This window comes from Nelumbo nucifera, chromosome 5 (assembly GCF_055504915.1).
Source record: "Nelumbo nucifera cultivar China Antique chromosome 5, China Antique-T2T, whole genome shotgun sequence".
Lineage (NCBI taxonomy): Eukaryota > Viridiplantae > Streptophyta > Magnoliopsida > Proteales > Nelumbonaceae > Nelumbo > Nelumbo nucifera.
In genome coordinates this window covers 59,410,238-59,434,392 of record NC_142653.1, presented here as the reverse complement: position 1 = coordinate 59,434,392, position 24,155 = coordinate 59,410,238, and the positions used below count along the sequence as shown (strand labels likewise).

The window sequence follows — 24,155 nt, the reverse complement described above, 5'->3', positions numbered from 1 at the left end:
CAAGGAATCTTTTAACCTAAAAGCTTAAGCTGTTAGGAGAAGTCCCTGAATGGGTTTTTATTCTCTAACATGCCGCCTCACACAAAAGCCCACTGGGCTTGAAACGTGAGCAAGCACAGGCCCACCCATACCTTGTGCTGAAATTTAATTAATTATAATGGTGGTGATGAGGATCGAACACTAGACCACTTGGTCAAACAAGCTTGGGTACCATCTCAAGGAACCATTCAATCTCAAAGCTTGTGTTGTTAGGTGAGGCCCCTGAATATTATTTTATTCTCTAACAGGTGGCCGTGGCCCAGAATCCCACCTATTAGAATCAGGCCCATATATGCTTTTGATCACCCATACCTTTTTATCCTTAATTCTCCCAATTCCTAGACCACCATCCTCTTTGCACCTACTCACATTCATCCAGCTTGTATGATGCTTTTTTTTTCATTCCTCGATTTCCGTAAGAAAACCCTAATAATTTTCTCAATCATTTTCAATACCTTAGAAGGCCCTGAAAGTGAAGGAAGTGTGTTAGGAGGTTTGAGAGGGTAGATTTGATGGGGGTGATCCTACCCACTTTTGAGATGTACTTATTCTTCTATTCTATGTCACTAACTTTTTAGTGAATCTCTCAATCCTAGAGAGAGATACGTCTTTTATTGCCCCCTAAAGGTAACCCCAAATACTTTATGGGCAAAGATTTTTCCGCACAACTCAAGAAATCAGCACACTGCTCCACTTCATTATGAAATAAATTAATCCCTACAAAGCTGCATTTTTCTTGATTAATTTTTAGTCCAGACATTGGCATGAATGCTTCTGATCACCTTTTGCCAATGTCTATCACCATCCATAGGGAACCTCCATAGCCATTTTCCTAACAAAGCCGAATTCTTCTTCCTCAAATCTTTCCCCAATCCTCTTAACTTTTCACTCTTGCTCTTTGTTTCCCAATTCACGAGGTGGTTCTAGATTTCAAATTTAGATGCTAAGGATTCATTTAGCTATTCTGTTGTAGGACTGTCCCCTTGTCACTGCGGTGTCACTCGCATATAACATGCCCATAAGTGTATAATGTGCATGATTCTGAGTATACCTAGGCTTCATGACAACTCAACTAAAATGATGAAACTAAACCCTTAGTGACTGACTGTTTCAACCCATATATTTTTCTAAATTTGCACACCTTGCCTTAATGTCTTGGAGATATAAAACCTGGAAGAGGCAACATATACACTTCATGTAGATGACAACTCAACTAAAACGATTAAACCAACTATTTATCGGGTTGCCTGGTTAGGCCGAATGGGTCAGGTGACCCAAAAGAGGATGGGTCGGGTTTTAGGGATGATAGCCCCAAACTTGGCGGAATCCTGAGGTCCTTTAGTAGCTCTGGCATTTTGAGTTTGATACAAAGGAAGACGGGAGATGCTGGAAGATTAAGAGATCGAGCCAAAGGCTTGTGGAACCCTTTGTCATTACAAGATGATACTTACAGGGGCCCAGAACAAGTGAACTCAGGGGACACCCTCTCAGGAACAGAAGTCGTGCTAAAGGCTAGTGGCGCTCGACGTACATCGGCTACCTCTGATCAGGGCTGTCCCTTGAAGATTTTATACCACCCAGAAGAAATATTGAAGAAAGTTCAAGCCTGCAGCACCGAAGAACAGAAAAGTAGGGTGGAAAATTGGTTCAAGAGAAGGAAGGGTGACAAGAGAGTTTCCAGGGCTTAGCAGACCAAATTTTAAAAAGAGTGGACTAACAGGAAGAAGATATTCGAATGTGGCCAGAGAAAAAAAAGGAGAAGAGTGGACTTGGGTGATAGCTAAGTACAAGAAAATGATAGGAAGAGGATCGTAGGTGGAAAAGGAAAGACTTCCAACGACTACCCATACTTTCCTGTGACTGGTGTTGTTGGGAATTTTCCTTAGGTTAGTAAGGAGCTTGATGGGATTCATGGTTTCTCCAAGCCTGAAGATGCAGTTGAATTGACCCTAGAGGCTAGGTATGAATTTGAAAAAACAGATTTGATGACACCAGAATTTCCTGTCTCTGCAGAATAAGAGAGGTGGGAAGGCGGGGAGGACACAGTTCGGAAAAGATGTTAGCGCTGATTTAGAGCTGGAGACTGAAGGTGAGGATACGGGAAAGGAAGAGTTTGGTTCTGAAGAATTACCTGAAGGACAGGGCGAGAAACTTGTAGAGGATAAACTACCCTACAAGGAGGTTAAGGTTGGAAGGGCGATTTGGGTAGAGGGAGCAATTTTCAGGAGGAACAGATTAACGAAAAGACCAATAAGAAGCCACGTAATTTAAGAAACCATAACATTGTACGTGCGACAGATTTTTTCAAGGCTAAAACTTGGCTTGGCAGGGGCAGGACCTACAAAGAAATACAAATGGTTGTACAAGAGGAAAAGAATCAGAGGTAATGGGACATCTGGTACAGTTCATAGGGAGGAAACAAAGCAAATTTAGTCTTTCGGTCCCCCTTCAGATGAAGGAACAGCAGGAAAGTGAGATGAGCAAGGTCGAGCCTGATTCTGGTGTGAACAGGTTGCCACAAAGTACTGATATTATTGATGGAGAGTCAGGTGATGTAATTCTCCAGAGATTAGTGGAGAGAGGGGTTGCGATCGGGAGAACAGAAGAAGAAAAACAAGGAGAAGGAGAAGCTTCAAAGACTGGGAACGGGAGTAGAGAGAGAGAGAAAGAGCAGAGCAGATTCAAAAGGACCAAGAAGTCAAGGAATTAATACAAAATGGGAAGGTGAATTTCAATAAATTGGTGGAGAGGGAGGTCAAGATAGGAAAGTCTCTCGAAAATAGCATTTAAGAAGTTTGAAAAAAAGAAAATAGAAGAGAAAAAGAAAAAGGAAGAATATTTAGAAAAAATCAAGGGGTGGGATGAGGAAGGGGGAGAAGAGGAGGGATTGGACGAGATTGAGTGATCTTGGGGTTGGTGGGAAGACAGGGAGATGGGGAGGAAGATGTGATTCCTTAGCTGGATTGCGAGGGGTATGAGAGAAGGAAGGAGGGAGGAGAATGGGTAGAGCGTTGAATATTTGATAGCAGGAATGGGCAATCTGATCAAGTCTCCAAAGCTGATTTGATTGAAATTTTCTGGAATTTCCTTGATTTATAGCCTTGTAATGCAGAATGCTTTTCATCTTAAAGATTTGAGAATGTATAATAGAGGTACAGAGGTGACTTGTAATTGGTTACAGAGAATAGAGGTGACTTGTAATTTGGTCAAGAGAGATGCAAATGTCTTTGCTGAGTTGCTAAACAAGGGGTGGGAAGGAACAGTTTATTTTGGACTGTGATGTAATTCATTCAGGGAGGGGTTAAGAGAGTTTATCCCTTCCCCTTTCGTTCTCTTCTATTGTACTTAATATCTTTTTAATTAATAATATTGCCTTTGTTATTGGTCAAAATAAATAAATACTTATTAAGTAAATAAGTAGTATTACTTTCACAAATGACGAAATTAATATAAATACTTATGATGATTTGCCACATTTTTAGAGGAAATCTAATGTTCTTAATAGAGAATTGCTTTCAATTATTATGCATGTTGAATGGTATATAAAGCTAGGGAACTAGCCAAAAGTTAGTTCCTTATATCATAAAATTCTTACCGCCCAGGCATCATCTAGGTGCTCGCCTAGGCAACTAAGGCGACTAGGCACCCCAGTGTCACCTAGAATCACCTAGACAGCCCTTGACAACTATGCAAGATACTTGACCTATATTCAAGATTTTGTAGTGCCACAAGGTAGAAGTGATCACTAGCTCAGCTTAGAAGCCCAGCCTGCAAATATATTTTATATATTTATATATTGCACATATACACTATATATGCATGCATATAAATTGCAACATATATATGTGCATATATTATACTGCATAATATTAAATATAATGTATTTAGAGACATAGGCCCAAAGTCCAACCCATGCTTGGGCTGCCTAGGCTGAGGCAGTAGCCCTTGTCATAGGTGCTAAGCCCTGTCTAGGCCTGGCCTATGATCACCCCTACTACAAGGTACCACAAACCCTAATGCAAGGTAAAGAACAAAGAGAAATAGGCCCACTCCAACCTCTTCACAAATTTCTCTGCTGTTGTCTTGACTTTTCGGAAGATTCTCTAGAAGTTCCTTCTATGAAATTCTGATCAGAGCTCTCTCCAGAAATCTCTGCCTAAACCAGGCAATTGATCCTTACTGATACACGACTTGTGAAGTGTGCATATAAAAATCAGCAAATAAAAACAGAAATTTATTGTTTAGATGGGGGTGGGGGAGTAGAATAAGAGGAGAGAAGAAAAGATGGAAGAAGAGAAACTGTCATGGGGGTTGTGGGAGTCCCCTTTTCTATTTGTGTAATGCTGTAAAAAGTGGAAATTCACAACATGCCCCCACTGCAGCATTAATATGCATATTGCTGCATCATAGTCATCTTAAATCAGATTATCATATGCACGTTAGCTCAAGCTAGAACCCTCATTCACGTGTCAGTCACTGTTATTTTCCGTGCAAAATATCTTTAGCATTTTTTTTCTTTTGCTGTGGTAAATATCCAAATGCTATGTACTTTGAGGCCTTGACCACGTGGTGATTTTCTACAAAATACTAGAGTGTACCATATTACTGTACATCCAGATGTATTTTCTTATTTTGTCTTAACTCTTTGTATGTGTGGTACCCAGAAGGGTAATATTATAATATCTTCTGATATTATTTATTATAGTGAATAACATTTCTCTTGGGTCGGTTGGCAGATTAGAGTGCCCTTTTCCAATTAGTGGTTTCTTCTCTTCCCTCTTTCATTTCCATTTACAGCTTTGAGCCTTTGACAAGACAAATCAACTTTAAACTCTCTCTATTAAGTATATCTTCTAGATTAGAATAGATCAGATTTGATGGTTGTGATTAAATCAGGATGTGTTTGTGCACTTGATGCAGGCTTTTATTTCATAACTCTTGGATTCCATTCTTTCATATAATAGAGTATATTTGAGGGATCTTGTAGAAAAAATTGTAAATTCTACCTAATGTGATGCAAATCAAATCAAGCAGTTCAATTCTCTCAAGATTTATAATGATGATATTAATGGTTCTAAATACTTTACAATGTGGATATAGTTGGAACAGTTGATACATAACTAAATGCTTAACTATTGGGAAGATTTTTGTTGTTTGAAAACATTTATGGAGTTCTGTACTGGAAAAACATTAAATAACATTTGTGGAGTTGATTGCTTGAGACCAAGGTTCAAAGTATCGATGCGATATGCCCCGTTTCGGGCATATCGTATTGTATCTTTTCGTCTCAATACCCCTATTTACAGGTGTTTTGGGACCCCCATTTATTTCAATAAAAAACACTTAAAATCATCTCCAGAAATCAAGTTTTGAAAAAAAGGCATTGAGCGGTGAGTTTTTAGTACTGATACTCCCCTGCCAATACACAGGGGCGTATCGATACTTTGAACCATGGTTGAGAACAATGATGTAGAAATTCATCTTTTTCTTTTTAATGTGTACCAATCCTACTTTTCTATTTTCATTTAATTCTGATCTCTTTTCTAATTATTTTGAGAAGCACATTGCATGACATTCCTTGCTTAGCAATTATTTCCTGGTCTTGTTAGAATAGATGGTATAAAAGAACAAATGGATCTTCTTTGTATTGGCACCAAATCTGCTGAGTTTTGAAGCTTAGATGGAGCGGTAATTGCATTCTAAAATAAGATTGATGCTTCTTTAATTAATTTATTGGGTTATGCAGGTGGGAATGATGCTTAGAGGCATGGGGTTTGACAATACAACTTCAGTTTATATTGCTGCTGGAAAAATCTATAAAGCGGAAAAATTTATGGCTCCACTTCGGCAGTTATTTCCACTCCTAGAGACAAAGGAGACACTAGCTTTGCCAGAGGAACTTGCTCCATTTAAGGTATCATATTGCCATGATATATTCTGTGGTTTCTGCATCAAAAATCTAGAATGTATCTTGTCTTATGTGATTCAAGCATTTTTGACTGATTACTTCTAGTTGAAGACTACCTTCCATTGTTTGCAGTGCATTGCATTTCTCTTCTTTTCATTTAGGTCTTCAATAATTTGAGCAGGGTCACATGGTTGTTCCATATTCCTTATGCAGGGTCATTCATCTAGGTTGGCTGCTCTTGATTATACCGTATGCCTTAACAGTGAAGTATTTGTCACAACTCAAGGTGGCAACTTTCCTCACTTTCTGATGGGGCACAGGCGCTACTTCTTTGGTGGACATGCAAAGACGATAAAACCCGATAAGAGGAAATTAGCATTACTATTTGACAGTCCAAATATCAGGTTAATCTTTATCACTTGCTTCTAAATTTCCTGAAAGTGATGGCCTTGCAGTGCAACTGTCTTATATCCAAGATATTGTTAAATGGTTGTGTTTGAGCCATGTCTTTTGGTTTCTATATGTTGATGCCTTTTGCAGTAAAGCTTGTGTTACTTCAAGTGGCATTTGGTTAAACTTTTACTTTTGGACTTTTTAAAGCCCAAAGTTCAATGCCGGATTTGAGCTTTTACTTTGGACTTTTGGCTTACAAGCCATTTTGTAGATTTTTCTTTCCAAGTAACTGTAAAAGCCCCCCTATATCTCACTGTTTCCTTTCCTTATGGATGGTATATCCAAGGTTCAAAAAATTGTTACATATTGGCCCGTATTGGCTGATACGCCCCTACAGGAGTTGTATCCGGTCAGGGCCTGGTTCAGAGGGTAGGCGGCACTTAAACTGACCCCTCTGAACTGGTATTGAAAAAAAAAAAAAATAAAACTTCAAAAAAGGGCCGATATGCCATAGCGGCGTATCGCCCTGTATCGATACTTTGAACCTTGGGTATATCAACAAGCTTCCAAGTCTAATTTTATAAAAGGGCATCCATACTTCCATTCAGGTACAAAGAGAAGGGCATCCATCTCTACTTGCACTTAGGGGTGAGCATTTCGTTTATTTGGTTAAAACCGAACCGAATAAACCGAATATTAAAAAACAAAATGAAAAAATGTGAACAAACCAAAGTAATTGTAAAAGGCACATACATACCAACAAGCTTTTTATTTTGAACTTTCAGCTTAGAAACCCATTTTGTAGATTTTGCTTCCCAAGTAATTGGAAAAGCCCACCTACATCCAACTGTTTCCTTACCTTTGGCATATCAACAAGCTTCCAAATCTAATCTATAACAGGGCATCCATCTCCAATTGCACTGAGTTCATTTAGCCAAGCACAGTTGAATGATTTCTATCTGTGAGGTATCAAAAATGATATCCTGGCCATCCTAGGCATAGGCTGGATATGATCCTGACCTTTGAGTTTTTTTCGTTTTATTATTATTTTTTTTAATTTTGGGCACATGGTGAGCTGCTCTCAGACTTTAACCTGCATGCTGATGCTTAGGCGAACCAATGATGAAGGAAAAATATACTTTTATCCTGCTTATTCATATCATTATCAATTTGTTATGTTCAAATATAAAATTGTACATATATTTGCGTTCCTACAACAATTTTTATCACTGTAACACTTCTTTTTTTCTATATCCTCTCTAATTGTGATCAGTCATATTTGGAAAGGGTATTGCATCTTGCTATTACCATATTATTAATCTCTAGTGTATTAGTGTTTACTTCCCCCGTTTTTTTGTTATTAATGTGAGTTATTGTACAATTTCAAGCATTTTATGAAAGAAAAAGTTATTGCAGGTGGGAGTATTTCAAGCGCCAGATGCAAGAAATGCTTCATCACAGCGATTTAAAGGGCATTGAAATGAAAAAACCTAGTAGCTCACTCTACACCTTCCCCATACCAGATTGCATGTGTAAACAAGTAGAACCAGGAAAATCAGATAGAAGCACGCCAATCATTATATAACTTGGAAAATATATACCCTGTTTTACTGATACATGTAAGTTATTCATCATTTGATTGGTTGTGAAATTATTATTTTTTCCCATGTAAGTTTTGGGAGGGTTGTCAAGGTCTTTAGTAGGTTCATTACCACTGTGACTATTGTAATTAGATAGTCCATTCTTTGTATATGACACGTTAACTTGACTCATTATGAATTATACAAATTCTTTCTAATGTTAACTTCACAAATTGCCTTCAATGTTGTGTCTGAAGTATCTCTGTTTTTCCACGTTGGCATCATTATGCAAGGTGAAGGCCTTAGTCCATCTGACTATTTTTCATCCCTGGAATTCTAGAAAAAACAAAATTTACTATATCAAGATCCTATTAATCCTTCAGTTCATTCACTGATGTTATTGTTGCGCAACGATCAGTTGGAGACATTTGAATTCTTCAGTGCCTTGAGTTTGTTTCAATGCAGGCTTTTTTATTACATTGCTCAGACAGTCAGGCCATACCCACCGTGGTGACTCCATTTTGTAAATTAATAATGCTAGTCCTTTAGTGTGAGTTCATTACCACAGTAATAATCTAGAAAGCAGTTGATGCTAGTATTTGAAAATCTGGTCTTGGTCTGTCATCCAAAGTGCAGTTGATAATCTTGTCTTGCCAGAATGAGGCTTTACCCACCTGGCTGAGCAAAGCCTCTCGTACTGTTGTGTAACGTGCTATTGTAACAAATCACTGCGAGATGGCTGATCCGCCCCTCAGAAAACAGCTTTGCATGTAAGAATCATAGTTCAAAATATCATTACACCTTTGTGTATTATTTTTTTAGTTTTGAACATACTATTATATATATATATATTATTTAAAAAAATGGATTTTCAATAACAGTTGTAAACAGGTGCATCGCGGACCAAAAGATACAATACGATATGCCCGAAAAACTTTAAACTTGGTAAGATTGTTAGGACAGGGTGGAACAAATTCAGGGATCCCTATTTCTTGCAAGGATGGAGGCTGGGAGTTTTAGTCCTGTCAGGGTATGGGGCAGGGATTGGGATCCCCATTGCCATTCCTCTGTACACTATTTTGTTCCTCCCATGTTAGCCATATTGGTTCATATTGCTGATACAAAACTGGGACTCTTGGTTCACTTGTGTTCTTGTTTTTTACTAGTAAGTGTGCATGTGCTTTGTACGTGGTAATTTTTTTATGATGATGGTGATGATGATGATAGTAAATAATATGTATTCAAATTTTTTTACATTTTTTTATATTTCTATTTATAAAAAATATTTTTATTTGTTACGCTTATTTTTGTTTAGTATGATGAATATACAATATTTGAGAGGTGCCTAAATGCTTTCTATAATTTTTGTTTGTATTTTTATTCTTTTGTTTTTTCATCTTTTTTATTTTTATTGGTATTTAATTATGATGTAAGGGTTCACCCATTTGACACAAAAAGTATGAATTGTTGACTCGCCACTCAAAAAGTTTGTATTGATATTTAATTATGATGTAAGGATCCGCCCATTTGTGTTTTCTACTTTTTGTGTTGGCTTTAATTTTGTATTTTATTTCTATGATCAATAAAAACAATTATTCTTTATTACATTTATTTTTATTTAGTATGATTAATTAATATAGGATTCAATAAAAGAGAGTTAATACCCTAAATATAAGAATTAATGAAAGGGAATTAAATGATGAGAAATATAATAGTTCAAATTACATTTTGTGCCCTCACAATTAGAGAGAGACCAAATTCACAAATATGTATTCTAGTCAAGAATAAGATTCAATGAATGTGTTAATTCCTTAATTATAAAACTCAATGAGAGGAATTTGAATAAAGAGAAAAGTGATTGTTCAAATTATATTTTTGAGTAATAAAAAATTGGGATATTTTAATTAAACAAAATTTCCATTCCACACTTTTAATAGTAGTAGATTTTTAATCCTATTCATACCATTAATTTCCACTAATTACAACTATTAACTCTCCTACGTTAATTCCTATTTTCTCTTATTAACTCCCAAAGTTTATTTCCTATCAATTATTGACCATTAACTTTTATGTTACAAAATGCTAGAAACAAAAAGATTCCAAGATTAAGTGAAAATATTATTTGTCTTAATTATGTGAGTTATAGGTTTTAGCATACATTTTCTTCCTTTGATTTATGTTTATCAACAAAGCTAACAAAGAATTACTTATTAAAATTTATATCAGTATTAATAATAATTATATTGGTATGAACTAAGTTATACATGCCACTTACCACATGCCGGATGTTTTGGTACTTCATACTTCACACAAGTTATTAAAGCATGTGTGTTATATATTTATATACTTTATTTAGTCATACTTCACACAAGTTATTAATGTATTTTTATATTTATTTGAGTTTCCTTAACGTAGTCATATCCAAAGCATGACCGTCTTTTAAAATTGCCTTCCCAACAGTCTGTGTGACATTAGATTAAGATTTTAATATCTTAATCAAACCATCAGATTTGTTCTCATTAAAATGTACCTTAATGTCCAGGTTTCTTATTCTGTTTAATCAAATTGATTATCGTTTAGATTGATAGTCTAAATCCCATAGCTTAGAAGTTAGGAAGCTGCATCATTAAAAAAAAACACACACACACACATTCTGCAATACTAAGCTAGGTCTACTAGGCAGTCTGGATTCCCAGGGTCAAACCATCTTATATACAAGTTAATTGGTCTCCGTTCTAATTTGGTTAGCTAGGCCTAATAAGCAGTTTGGATTCCCAGGGTGAAACCAACTCAAATAAGTAATTGGTCTGTGTTCTAATTAGGTTTTGCAAGTGATGATTTGTTAGTCAGACAAACATCTCAGCTCGAGAACAAGGCAGCAAAACCCATCCGACATGATTAAGAAAGAAGTTGCACATAAATATGATAGTTTCTTGTAAAGATTGGGAATTGGCCAATTGTTGAATTTGAATATAATCCATTTGATGCACCTTGGTTTCCCAACTTTCCATGTGCATTATGCATAGCACGACCACCACGACCAATTCAAGGGCAACCCTGTATGACAAGCATAACGTGTAAACCAACTAGAAAGAGACCTAATTGGTTTGTAAATTATCACTTGTACAAAAATCTGGAACTTGACACCAAAATTGGTCCACAATGGCACCTTTTTCTAAGCTGTTTTTCTCCCTAATTGAACCAACACAAACCAACAAGTAGCACAAGAACCACCCACGCAATTTTATTATCATTAAAATTTACAACACAAAGAATCATCACATTTGTATAAAGCAAACTGACATCTGCTCAATCATAAAATCTGATCACTACCCTACAGGTATGGAGTCATAGCCTCAAGTCTCTAAAAGAGATGGGGCTTTAGCCTAATCTCACATATGCTGCATTAGCTATCCAATTACCTTTGCTTTTTAGGCCTAGTCATTCAATTACCTTGGAGCCTTGAACACAAAATGAGACCCCATTTGCATGCATGTAAACTGAATGAAAACAAATGATTTCTCAAAAATTGCTATCTTTCAATATTGAAACTTTGGTTGCATGAATGGCTGTGGTAAATGATTTGCAAAACGTGACGTGAGTACCAATTGTAGGTAAGTGGTATTTCTAATTTTCTGAATAGAGAATGGTCATCTGTATTTGAATCCTCCAACCGAATATTTCACGATCATATAGATTTTCTGAAACACCGCAAAATTTAGGAACATGATTTGTTTCCATTCATTAAACATGTAAAAAACGTAGCTGTCATAGCCTAACTCTGTTGGTGAGTTTAAAACAAGTTGTAACTTACCTAATAACCAATTGACTATAACGGAATATGAGAATGCCATTGTCTCTACCATAAAATGTATAGCCTCGTTCCATATGTATTTTATAACATAAAAAATAAAAATAACGAATTAGACAAGAAAACCATGAATTTATTGGAAGGTAGATCGACCATAACCTAGTTTGCGGTCATATCAACTCCAGATGAACAGTTCAACAATTAATCTCATTAAAGTTCAAGACAACCCTTTTAGGAGCCCATATGATATGTATGGGTGATTGAACTTAAAATGCTGAATTTCTTTGGCCTTAGTACCTATGTTCCAACTTCTCCTTCTCCTGGTAGTGCTGCACATACCTGCACCCAACCAAGTATAATCAGATCTCTGAAATCTTTTGGGTGCATTAATTACATCAAGGTATATGGGAGAAAAACCAACATGGCCTTATACAAACTTCTCCCGGATCAATGAATCGAAATAGATGTATGAATTAATATTTTGTAAAACAGAAACATATACAAGGAGATCTTACATGCATATAACTAATCAAAGGACAATTTCATTTAGTCCTTGCACACTTAACGCTGGCATTTTAAGTACACATGTTAACCTTGAAGATGCCGATGCCAGGGAATAACTCCAACCTACTCAATATGCAATGGTATCTGTCCTCTTTAAGTAGGTCATAAACGTGCACAAAATGCCTTCAAAGAATAATAAGATGACAAGCATAAACTGAATAACATGAGTTGGTTCTCCATGTAATTTTTAATATTTGCTATTGTGCGACCATGCTTCTACTTTATCATTATTACTTTTTTCTTGACAAGTAATGGAAATTTATTAAGGATAAACAGAGGAAGGCACCACAGAAAGCAACAGCCCCAATAAGAATAGAAGACTATATTCCCCCAATCATTACAGAAGTGAGAAAAAGAATGATCAATCATAAAAAGGGAAGACCATGGAGTTCTTTCAGAATTGATGCCCAAGAGAAGACAGTTTTCAATTTTGGCAATCTGAGAGCTTTCATTGCTTCCCTTAAAAAATAATGTAGCTCCTCTCTTTCTAAATTTGCAAACAGATAGCAAACAGGGTTAAATTCCACAGGATTCTCCATTTCTCTTTGAAGCACCTTGTTGGCCAGGAGTTGATTAAACTAACCAGGTAATTTGGATGAGTTACTCTTGTCCAAATAAATTGATGAAATGCCATCAAATAGAAAAGGGAAACTTGCAGTGCATGATTGGGTGCTAGCAAGATTCCAAGGAAGAGGAGCAAGAGCAAACAAAAATTTCTCAAATCCATACTTTTGGCAATTAAGTTGTCAATGGTTAGAAATTTGTTCAAACAGCCAACTGACATCAAAAAGATTCCTGACCAAATAGAAGAGGGATACTTGCAGTGCATGATTGGGTGGTGGCAAGATTCCAAGGAAGAGGAGCAGAACACACAAACATTTCTCAAATCCATACTTTTGGCAATTAAGTTGTCAATGGTAAGAATTTAGTTCGAACAGCCAATCAAAATCAAAAAGATTCCTGACCATTAATGTAAAAGTACACTGTACAATTGATGCAAATACATAGCAGCACATGTCCATCATTTCTCCCTTTATGAAATATGCAACCTCTAGTTAATTGGGCTGCAAATGGTATCCATTCTTCGGAATTTGAACTCCAAGTCAACCTGGTTAAGGTGATGCAAATTTGACTAGATCGAATAGGATCCAGATAGGGGTGATCAACCATAGCCCAGTCCAGAAATTTCAAGGCCATTGCCTTTAGGCCTGTCCTGCAAATATATAATATATAGATGTATTTAGTATTTTATATTATATTATATATAAATTGTGGATTGTGACAAGTCTCCTGTAGGTTGCAGCTCACTGGATCCTAATAGTTTGGAGTAGCATTGGATATGATGAGCTTCGGCAATTTCCTTGGTGTCTTTTGCAGATTGGATCAATACGGATCCAGCTAGTGGTTACCATTTGTAGCCCAGCCCAGCCCAGCCTAGAAAAAGCAAGTGCAAAAGTGGTTTAAAATGCCAAGAGAAGTGCTCTAACCCAGTTCCCTTTGCTCGCCTTTTGATTTTAATTCTAGTTCAGACTTGAACAATGCTTTTTCTAGTTGCTCTTTCAATAGTCTGGGTTAGCTCCTAGGTTGCAGAAAATCCAAAAATATCTCTGATTTCTATTACTTGGTAGCATCTAAGACCTTTTCCAAGGGATCTCTTAGCACAAGGAGGGGTAGATGAGGAGAGGCAGTGGAAGGGTGAGTCGTGATTACCCTATCCAGTTTTTGGCTTGTTTCTTTCACTTTAGACCTCTGCTGTTCGGTTTTAGGAGTGTTTTGTTCGGGTATATTTGGTCAGTTTTCTGGGCCTAGATTGGTGTTCCAGTGGGAATAGATCTAGGTTTTTTTGGATGTTTTTGGTTGTTTAGGTTAGTTTTTTTTGTTCTTTAATAAAATTTACTTTAACTTTTTCAAAAATATCATATGATCTATAACAATTAACAAGGGATAGAGGAAGTCAAGCAACTTCTACAACACTAATTTCAAACCAAGGATTTGGGCGCACTATATATACATACACACACAACTGAAGAGACTAGGTTCTTGGGTGTCAAACAATTCCCAATGGATCCCAACACCAAGTTGAGTGTTAATCAAGGTGAGCTCTATGATGACCTCAAAAGGTATAGAAGACTTGTTGGCATGTTAAATTATTTGACAATCACCAGACCAGATATCTCATTCGTAATTAGTGTTTCCAGTTAATTTACATAGAGCCTTCAAGTTTCATAATAAGAGGTGGTAATCAAGATAATTTGGTACTTGAAGGGTAATCTATGCCATTGTTTATTGCGCAAGGCAATGATGATTTGGATGTGGAGGGCTATACAAATGCAATAGGGCTGGCTCTTTTGGTGACAGAAGATCTACCACTGGATATTGTAGTATTGTACTTGTACCTTCGTAGAAGGAAACCTTATTATGTGGAAAAGCAAGAAGCAGCGCAAAACCTAAATAAAGGTTAATGGCATGCATTACATCTCATCTAGTCTAGCTACAAAATCTTAAAGAAATTGGTATCTTGTCCAGCTCCTATGCTTCAAACCTAACCTTTCACAAAAGAAAAAAACTTATAAAAGTAGACTGCCACTTTGTGAGGAAGAAACTACTAGATGGAGTTGGTTCTAATATCTTTTTACAGTCTGAAAGTCAGTGGGTAGATCTTTTCACTAAAAGTCTAAACCAGGTACAAGTGAATCATATATTTAAAAGAAAACGGAGCTCTATGAAACTGGACATCTAGATTTGTAAATACTGAGTGAACATTTGATGGAGGGAGGGAATCATTAACCACATTTTTTAAATAAAACGTCACAGACTAGCTTCTTGAAAACTGCACTGGGATCAAATCCTGCTGGAGTTTCACTAGGATCATATTCTAACAACAAACACATAAATTGTAAAATGAATGTTTTATCTACTAAGCTAGTTGCAAATGAATGCTCTTACTTACCAATCAAAAAATGAATGTCCTTAATTGTACCAAATGCCAAGAAGTTTCTATCAAACAGTTATACAGGCTGAAATGATGGTGGCTCAGTTGGTAGGATCTCTGACTCGGTGTGGCAGATAGGGCTGTTCAATAACAAGACCCAAACTGACCAACCTGGTCCGATCCAACCTGAGTTGGCCGGTTTTTCTTCAGCACCGGTCGGTTTCGGGTTACAAAAAAACATAAACCGATGGTTCGGTTCGATTTCGGTTTTCACACATGAAAACCGAAACCAAACCGACCCAAACCTACTTAGATATATATTATATATAAAATTTCTGATATATAAAATATCAGTTTTAATCCATCAAATCATTTTTAATTTCCAAGCATCCAGCCTTTGCTTTCTTAGACTTGAATCCTTTACCATTCACACCAAGAGAATCAATCACCAAACCGACCCAAACCGATTCAAACCGTCCAGGTCAGTTTCGGTTGGAAAAACACCAGTAAACCGACCCAACCTGACCCGTGAACAGCCCTAGTGGCAGAGACCTAGGATCAAATCTTGCTGCTACCATGGTTGGGAGCTTTAAGGGGATGGGGGATGGCTGTCCCTCGTTGTGTAGCCCGATTAAGCCAAAAAAAAAAGAAAGAAAAGAACTTATGTATTTGGTGCATATAAATCAAATCTAGGTGCTGATTGCAGCCTCCCATTCAAGGTTCAAAATATCAATATGTATGCCGTATCAGCCGCTACGTATTGTATCGGTGGCCTCCCGATACACCCCTACAGTGGGTTTTCAGGGTCTGACCTGGTTCAGGGGGTACATGGGCCTTAAACTGATCCCTCTGAACCAGTTTAAAAAAAAAAAAAAACTAAAAAAAAATAAAAGTGAACATCAATACAGGCCAAATATGCCCCAACCAGCAGGCATATTGTCCTGTATCGATATTTTGAACCTTGCTCCCACTCATTATAATCAAACCACCACCACCCCACCCCTCCGCTAATGCACTATATAGATAATGCTGTACAGGATGTCTACTTACAACATTTTTTTCCTGATCTCCTGATCAATAACCATCAATTTTATTAGGCAGGGATATACAATCATTGACAGACCTCTCTCTCTTTTTCTTTTCATTTCCCTTTTACAGTTGTGCCCAAAACATTTGATCTCTCCCCGTCATTTGCTTTGTTAAAGCATCAGGCATGCTATTAACTGACCTTTGCACCCATTGAGATCTTACTTCCATCTCCCTAGTTAGCCACTTAAACTTCCTGAATTAATTTCAGAAAGACCATGGACCATCATCATCACATCATTCTTTAGCCATGCTACCACGAGTTTTGAATACCTTCATAATCAACTTTCTTATATTCATCATCTTAACCATTTTCACCCCTTCCATAACTGCCATAATTTCAGCCCTTAACAAGTCTCCTATGCCAATTGGTCCTGAGATTATTGCCACAAAAATGGCTCTCCTCATTTCTAAATATTCCACCTATTACAGAATACCCTGGATTCCCCATTTTTTTTTTTATTTTGACCGTCTCCTGGTTTCCTCATGTTTCTCCGATCAAAATTCAATTAACAAAATCTTTTTTCTGGTGCTGTCCAATCCCTATGCATCTTATCCATTTTTAAGATTGATATTTCTATTCTTTCCATTTTCTCTTGATGTCTTCTGTGGCAGAAGGGAAAAGATTTCCATTTTTAGGCAACAGACCACACTTGCTTATGATACAAGAACTTTGCTTCTTTCCTTTTCGTGGAATATCCTTGCATTTATTTCTTCCCAGCTGGTCTTTGGGAGCACTTATTTAAGTGCTGGGACTACACAAAAAGCCCATTTAAGTGATTAAACACATTTGGCAAATAAGTGCTTACTTTTTAAATAAGTTACTTAAAAAAAATAAGACTTGAGTGGCTTCTTTAAGTACTTTTTTGAATTTACTAGGACAAGAGTGTCCCCAATACTTTGCTTAGTTCCAAAATTGCCTGTCTTCTCAAAACAATAGAAACCCTATTGTTTCTCTCCCAAATCACCTCCATACTTGCAGGCAGTGGCAACTGGGTGGTTTCTCCCCCATACAGGTTCGATCTCACCCATCTTCTTGCCTTTTTTTATTTTTTTTCATTTTTCCATATTTCTCATGTCACTCATATCAGATCTCCCATTTTTTGGATTGCTTACAGCTTTGGCAACCAGGGCGATTTCACCCTATTGTTTTCATCCAAGTGTGTCAATATAATATCCAAAATATCCAACATATGGCTATGTTAAGTTAGGGATATAATTGTCATTTTCACAAAAATAAGTACTTATAGGATAAGAAGCTCACCAAACACTTCAGCACAAATAAGTACTTATATGAATATAAGCAGTTTGAAAAAGACCTCCCAAGCACTAATAAGTATTTATTTGAGTTGACCAACCACTTATTTCCCAAACATAGCTTAAATAGATACAGCTCTAATGCAACTCCACATAATTTTCTCCATTTTCTTTGGCCACAAAAAGTTCAGGGAGCAAAAAGATTTGGTACACAAGATGGCAACATCCACTTGCAATCAAACAGAGAGAAAAACCAATCCCAAATATATAAACAAATGGATAGAAGATTAGTAAGTGATAGCAGGTTTCACCATTAGCTTTGCAAATGACCCACCAAGAGGGGGATAAGCATGATAGAAGCCTCCTTTCTAGAAGCAAATAACAGGTGTTAAATCTTTTCATGATAAACCTTCCATCTAAAAGCTCCAATCTTAGGGGGAATAGATCTACAAAAAACTATCCCATTAGCCAAAACTAAAAATGACACATTTGAATGCATCCCAAAATCCATTTGCACTGTTTCTCCCCAAAACCACACTTTCTCTAAAAACATTTTTTTACAGTACAAAAACAAGTAGAACATAATCATATATCATACAAAGATCAAAATACCTTCCATAACTAAAGACTAGGCAACTTAATTCTCTGTCTTATGTCTTAAATCTCCAGACACATACAGATACAGCTTTTTCTTATACATTTATAGATATGGGTTTTAGAGAGGAGTGGAAAAACAGCACACGAATTGCTGATCCCATGTAGGTAGAATACGGAAAATGGTAATGGAAAGAATTGTACTGACAACCAGTGAGAGGTCTTACCTGAAAAAGAATCAACTGAAATTTACACATTGTAATATGAAGTCCCAAATGTAAAACGAGAGATGAATACTTGATCCCCTAAAAATTGTTGAGAATAACACATCTAGATTCGTAAATCATTGAGTTGAAATTTCACAGTTTGAATTTATTCTGTTCCTTTCTTCTTTATGGACGTTCACATACACGCTCCCAATACCATATCTTCTTTTTCTTTTCCCATGTGTTTCTATCAAAATCCATCAAAATGAAAGCCTTTCTTATATCCTTATAGGGAAAGTAATAGATATGAGCTAAAAGTAATCCCGAGAAACTTGATATTAGATTATAATTTATTAATTTCTTTGTTATCTGGAGAAGGAGGCACGTGTAATCCCAGTATGCATAGAGCATTTTGTAGATTAGCCCACAAAGCAGATCATATCAACAAAAACATATGGGTGGAAGTTGAACTTGACTGGATTGTCAGGACCCACCCCCCACATACAATTTTTCCTCTAATGAAGTAAGCAACAGCGTCACCCAATCCTCCTCAGACAGTAGTACTCTTAAACACAAGCACAGAAAAGCAAAATTGAATAAAATTTGAGATGCATAAATATCCAAAAAACAAGGGACCAAACAACAGATAGACCCAAAGGTGGAACTATATAAATTTAACTGTATATGCCTTATCTACAAAAACTCTCCCAGTTTCAACAACAATGAAATGAAGTGAGCAGATCCAAACAACTAAGTGATTAACATAAACAAAAAGCATAATAACCACTTTAGGAACGAACACCAACCCAGTAAAACCAAAGAAATTCAAAGAATTACAAAAATCCAATTCCTAATAGAACGTTTTATTAAAAGGTACAAGAACCCTAATTTGATTCTCGGTATTCAACAAAATCTCAACGAAACAGATCCAAACGACTAACAGAAACATAAGACATAATAACCACCTTCTGAAGGAACACCTACCATGTAAAACCAAAAAAAGAATCCTTTTGAACGCTTAATGTTGTCAATCAAATGTATATATATAGTTATCAATAAGCACAAGAACCCTAGTTTAATTCTGGGTATCCACAGAATCCAATTTGAGAGAGAAAAAGAAAGAACAAAGGGAGTAAAAGATACGAACGTGTATGTGCCGACGAGAGGAGTAAGCAAGAGAACGGCGCTGATCCAGTTTTCAGAGATCTTCTTGTGAATCTTGTCGGGTAAATCCTTCCAAAGCCCAGGCATCACCTTCTGCTGGAAGGGGGAAAGTGAGTACACAACCGCCTTCATGCGCACCGGAGTCTTCCCCATCGTCGGCTTGCGAGCGTGCGAATTGGTCTCTCTCCGGTCTCCGCCGTAACCCAAACCACCCTTGTCTCTCTCTCTTTCTTCCCTAAGGGCTATAAAAGCCTAAAACAATGTAGCTACTTCTCCGTGGTTTCGGACCACATTAAAAAACGCCATTTTGTTGAACCAACCCGGTGGCCTGAAACCGGAAGGATCCAGAACTCTGGGTTTGGTTTGACCGGCCTACTATGATCTTGGGACTTGGGAAGTGGTCAATGGATTGGGTCTGATCCGGATCAGGGTGGATCCAATATTATCCTAATGAATAAATGTACAGATTAGGGGTGGAAACGTATCCAGATTTTCAGAGCTATTCGAGCTTGAGCCAAGTGAAACTCGGCCTGTGAGGCTCACGAGTTTAATTGAGCCTAATATATATATACACACACATACATGCATATATATAATAAATACTTTTTTATTATTATGTATAATAATATTTTTATTTTTTATACATAATAATAAACAATTGTTATAATTCTTATTTTTTTTTATATTTATATGTATAATAAAAGATTATAGATATAGTATTTTTATTTTTATATATATGATAATAAATAATTTTATAATTCTTAATTTTTTGTATGTAAAATAAAAAAAAAAATTTATTTTTATAGCAAGGTTGGCTCACAATTGGGCTTGAGTCGAGCCGAGCTCGAACGTATGAGCTTCTGAGCTGAGTCAAATTCGATCTCAAGTCTCTAGCTTGAATCTCAAATAGCCAGATATTCGGCTCGGCTCAACTCAAATCCATCCCTAGTGTAGAACCAGTACTGAACCATGGCTAAACTATACTTTTTACTTGGAATTTGACAATGAATCTAATTATTTGTTAAATTGACACATTTAGACTTTATAATATGATAATAATATACCATGAGAATAATAGATATTTTTATGGCAAGAGAGAAAAATAGGAATGGTTTTATCAAAAAGAAAAAAAAAAGACAAAAATAAATATTATACTTATTGTATAGTCTGGATTAGGTAGACACTCTGGTGGAGTCTAAAGAGTTGCATTAATGAGAGAATAACTCCCACACAATGACACAATCAAATCAACTCAGCTTGCCATTTGCAAGACTATCAGCAAAATAGTTGGTTGACCTTGGAATCCATCTGAAAAGAATGTTCATTGTGGAAGCCAAAGCCTTGTACCCTCATGAGCTGTTGAACGATGAGAGTAACATCCCTCGTGAGCTGTTGGAGGAACACCAAATGACCATCTCAACTACTGGCTTCCCCAGTAGTTCCCTAGGTCTTGTGGCTTTGTCTCTTTCAGATAAAAATGTATATGGTGCCTCAGGAACAATGCCTTTATGGCCCATGATATGAATACTTCAGTCTTCCAGGATTCAAGATACAAACTGCCTCTGTTGGGGTAGGCCCAAGTCAAAAAGATTCTACCTATTCAATCGGCAAACTTTATTTTCCCCCACAAAAAAAAGTATTGAACATTCAGAAGTAGACAGAACATTTGATGGTCAGAGCCAATATGAATCATGTGACCAAGAGGCAACCCATCATTCAATTCTTTGGTGTAATATGTGAATCACATACATCAAAGCAGCCATTGCTATCAGATTGTTCTTACCAGTAGTAGAACAAGTTTACATAAATGTGTATAACAACACCCACCTACCTCATCTTTGATGCCACCAACTGGTAATACCAGACCCTGTAGTGTCATCTCTCCTATCATTGTTGTGTCTGCTCTTACTCTTTTTTGACTGAAGAGTGACACCAGTGATGTTACTGAGATCACACCAGCTGAGGGTCCATTCTTTGGTGCAGCCCCAGCAAGAAAATGTATATGAATATCTGGTTTGGTCCCTCCATCAAATTGATTTCCCCAGCATCTGCCAACTTAAGATTTGCTGCCCTTGCTCTTACCTATTAATAAAAAAAAATAAAATGCAAAGGATAAAAGCTGAACCAGCTCTTTTGTCCCCTTGCTCTCACCTATCAAGCATGAGGTGGGATGATCATAAGCTGAAGTTTTCATGCCTTTGCTAAGGGGGTATTAATAACAACTTTATGTAGATGCTTGATGGTTAATGGGTACATTTGGTATTATATATATATAAGTTATGCATGCCCATCTAACTACATGGTCATGATATATGTATGATACATGTGTGAATTGACATTTGATGGCATTTAGGCAGACATGAATACATGTGATCACACCATCTAGAAGCTGAAAATTTTACTTCAGTTAGGAAGTCAAGAAAATTAGATCAGTTAAAAAGATTTACTTTCCTGAAGATATCAAAGAAATTTTAGAGAAATAATTAAAAGACACACTGAAGAGGGATAAGAAGTTGATCCCATATGGTCAGACAATGCTTGGCTGAATTACTGAGTTGATTTCAAAAGGAACAGGGATTCCCCATGGTTTCCCAGGGGCCCATGATCGACTCTGTGCATGGGCAAGTGCCCTGTTTGGGGCCCAACCTGTACAACCTGATGTTACCATGTAGTAAGTTCCATCATACTTGAATATGGTAGGGGCTTCTCTATGTTTTCACACCAGAATCCTTCTCATTATATGGGTGACATCAAGATAATCATCAGTGAGGGGCCCAATGTGAAGTTCACTGTTATCGTCATGTCCCTGCTATCAAAACCATGGGGCTGCATGTTGTAAAGGTACTCAAAAGGGCCTATTGGAGAATTGCTAACAGTTACACCCACAGATGCTTTGGTATAGTTGACATCATCAATATGCATCCACATTACATACTTTCCTGTCTTTTCATTGTACATCACCTATGGCCTTAAATTGAGCAATTTGCATGCCTCCATTGTCACAATTAGTCAACACATCAATCTAAAGAGTTGACTACTTTTCATAGCCAAGTCAAATTTTCTTGATAGAGAAACGATACACTTAGAAACCTTGGCACATTTTGCCTAGAGGTTTGAAAACCTTTACTTTAGATTTCAAAGATTTTTTCCTAATTTTTATAACATGATTAAGCTCAAGAAAGATAAGAAACCAAACCTAAAAGGATTATAGTTTCTAAGGATTATTGAGTTTAGTATTGTTGAGCATCTATGAGGTGCATCATATAATTTATTTACTTCAAAATTCTAAAAAATATAAAAACAAATAAATACAACTTGATGTATAAAACTTGACTCTTTGGTGAGTTGTTGTAACATATCAATCTTTAGCAACTCCAAAGCCTTTAAGTTTTTGAACAACCTTGATGCTTGATTTCTTGGAGCTTCCTTAGCTAGAGAAATGATGATGTAGTATAGATTCACATTGAAGCATGAGAGCAACTACTTAGCAAAGCTTCCACTTGATCATATATATCACTTTTGGATCTTCGTCCTTGTTACTTTCAATGTGTTTGTTATTATAAAAAAAACATAGGGTCAATAGATACAACTTATTGAATAACTTAGTCAAATTGGTTCATCTAATTATCATTTTTTACTTTTTAGTGCTTTAATCACTTATGAAGTATTTCCAATTAATAAATCCCTTGATGACGACAAAGAATTATAAGTTGTTAAGCTCAAAGAAGACTATTATAAATCTTTGTTTTCTTTTGTTATTGGTTGATACCTTTATTTTTCTAAAAATTTAAAGAATAACTAAGGGTGAAATATCTTTTAAATTATCTATTAAACTTAACAACTAATGCATTTGATAGGGGTGGTCTTAGGTCATTTTGAAAAGAAAGGGGTAGTTTTAGTATTTACAAGAAACATTAAGGGAGGTTTAAGACTTTACCCATTATTATAATCATCAATAAGAATCAAGGATGACATTTCAACATATTGGTGTTTACTTGCATAGGCTTGTATTCTCCCATGGACAACAGTATATTATTATATACCATACAACCTTTTCATTTGGATTAAATATTTTAATTTAAAATAAAGATGGTCAACTCAACGTTTTCACTTAAAACATTGTTTACCATGTGATATTTTAAGATATCTTGCAATAATAGGTATTTTTCTTCATAAACTCAAAAAACCTTCTTTTTAATCCATTTCATTATGTCCATAATGCACTATCAACTAATAAGAAAATTACTGTCTCTTTTAATGATCTTTAGTTGTATATTCCTTCAAAACATAGAATAGTACTATCATTGCCTACAATTGAGCTAGTGGAAGAGTTAAAAGAAATTTACATTGACATTAGTTAATCATCAATAATAGAGGCAATCACAAGTACCAATGGTCTAGACTGGAATGAAGCACTTGCAAACATATTCTCTAATAACAATCCGAATACTACTTTGAAGTTTAAAGATATTCTAATGAAGAGTAAACAGAAGAAGGGGCACTTCAACCAATCATATCAACTTGGATTTACAATGATAAAAGAAATTCTTAACTATGGATATATGCCAATGTTGCTAAATTTGTTAATTAAATTCAACTTCAAGGTCATTAAATAACATAG

The 24,155-nt window shown here is 36.2% G+C and overlaps 2 protein-coding genes across 3 annotated transcripts in view; one reads left to right on the top strand and one right to left on the bottom strand.

Annotated features, from left to right (window-relative positions):
- Positions 1-8,163, top strand: part of LOC104589416 (O-fucosyltransferase family protein) — a 48,105-nt gene extending 39,942 nt beyond the window's left edge. For both annotated transcript variants that reach the window (XM_010247738.3, XM_010247740.3), the window contains 3 exons: positions 5,786-5,953; positions 6,161-6,351; positions 7,757-8,163. In XM_010247738.3, the coding sequence (XP_010246040.1) occupies positions 5,786-5,953; positions 6,161-6,351; positions 7,757-7,925 (528 nt within the window). In that variant the 3' untranslated portion in view covers positions 7,926-8,163. The remainder of the gene's footprint in view (positions 1-5,785; positions 5,954-6,160; positions 6,352-7,756) is intronic.
- Positions 8,164-11,760: 3,597 nt separating this feature from the next.
- LOC104589417 (cytochrome b-c1 complex subunit 8-like) lies at positions 11,761-19,786 on the bottom strand. Its single transcript, XM_010247742.3, has 2 exons — positions 19,518-19,786; positions 11,761-12,070 (listed from the first exon to the last, which is right to left on the bottom strand). The coding sequence occupies exons 1-2, from the start codon at positions 19,685-19,687 to the stop codon at positions 12,022-12,024; spliced, it is 219 nt and encodes a 72-aa protein (XP_010246044.1). The 5' UTR covers positions 19,688-19,786; the 3' UTR covers positions 11,761-12,021.
- Positions 19,787-24,155: the final 4,369 nt, after the last annotated feature.

What these genes read in the sequence shown, in the direction of transcription:
- LOC104589417 (XM_010247742.3), bottom strand. Translation starts at nt 19,687, where the DNA reads ATGGGGAAGACTCCGGTGCGCATGAAGGCGGTTGTGTACTCACTTTCC. An exon ending in CCTCTCGTCGGCACATACAC is followed by an intron (nt 12,071 to 19,517) that starts GTTCGTATCTTT and finishes GGTTGGGTGCAG; the next exon opens with GTATGTGCAGCACTACCAGG.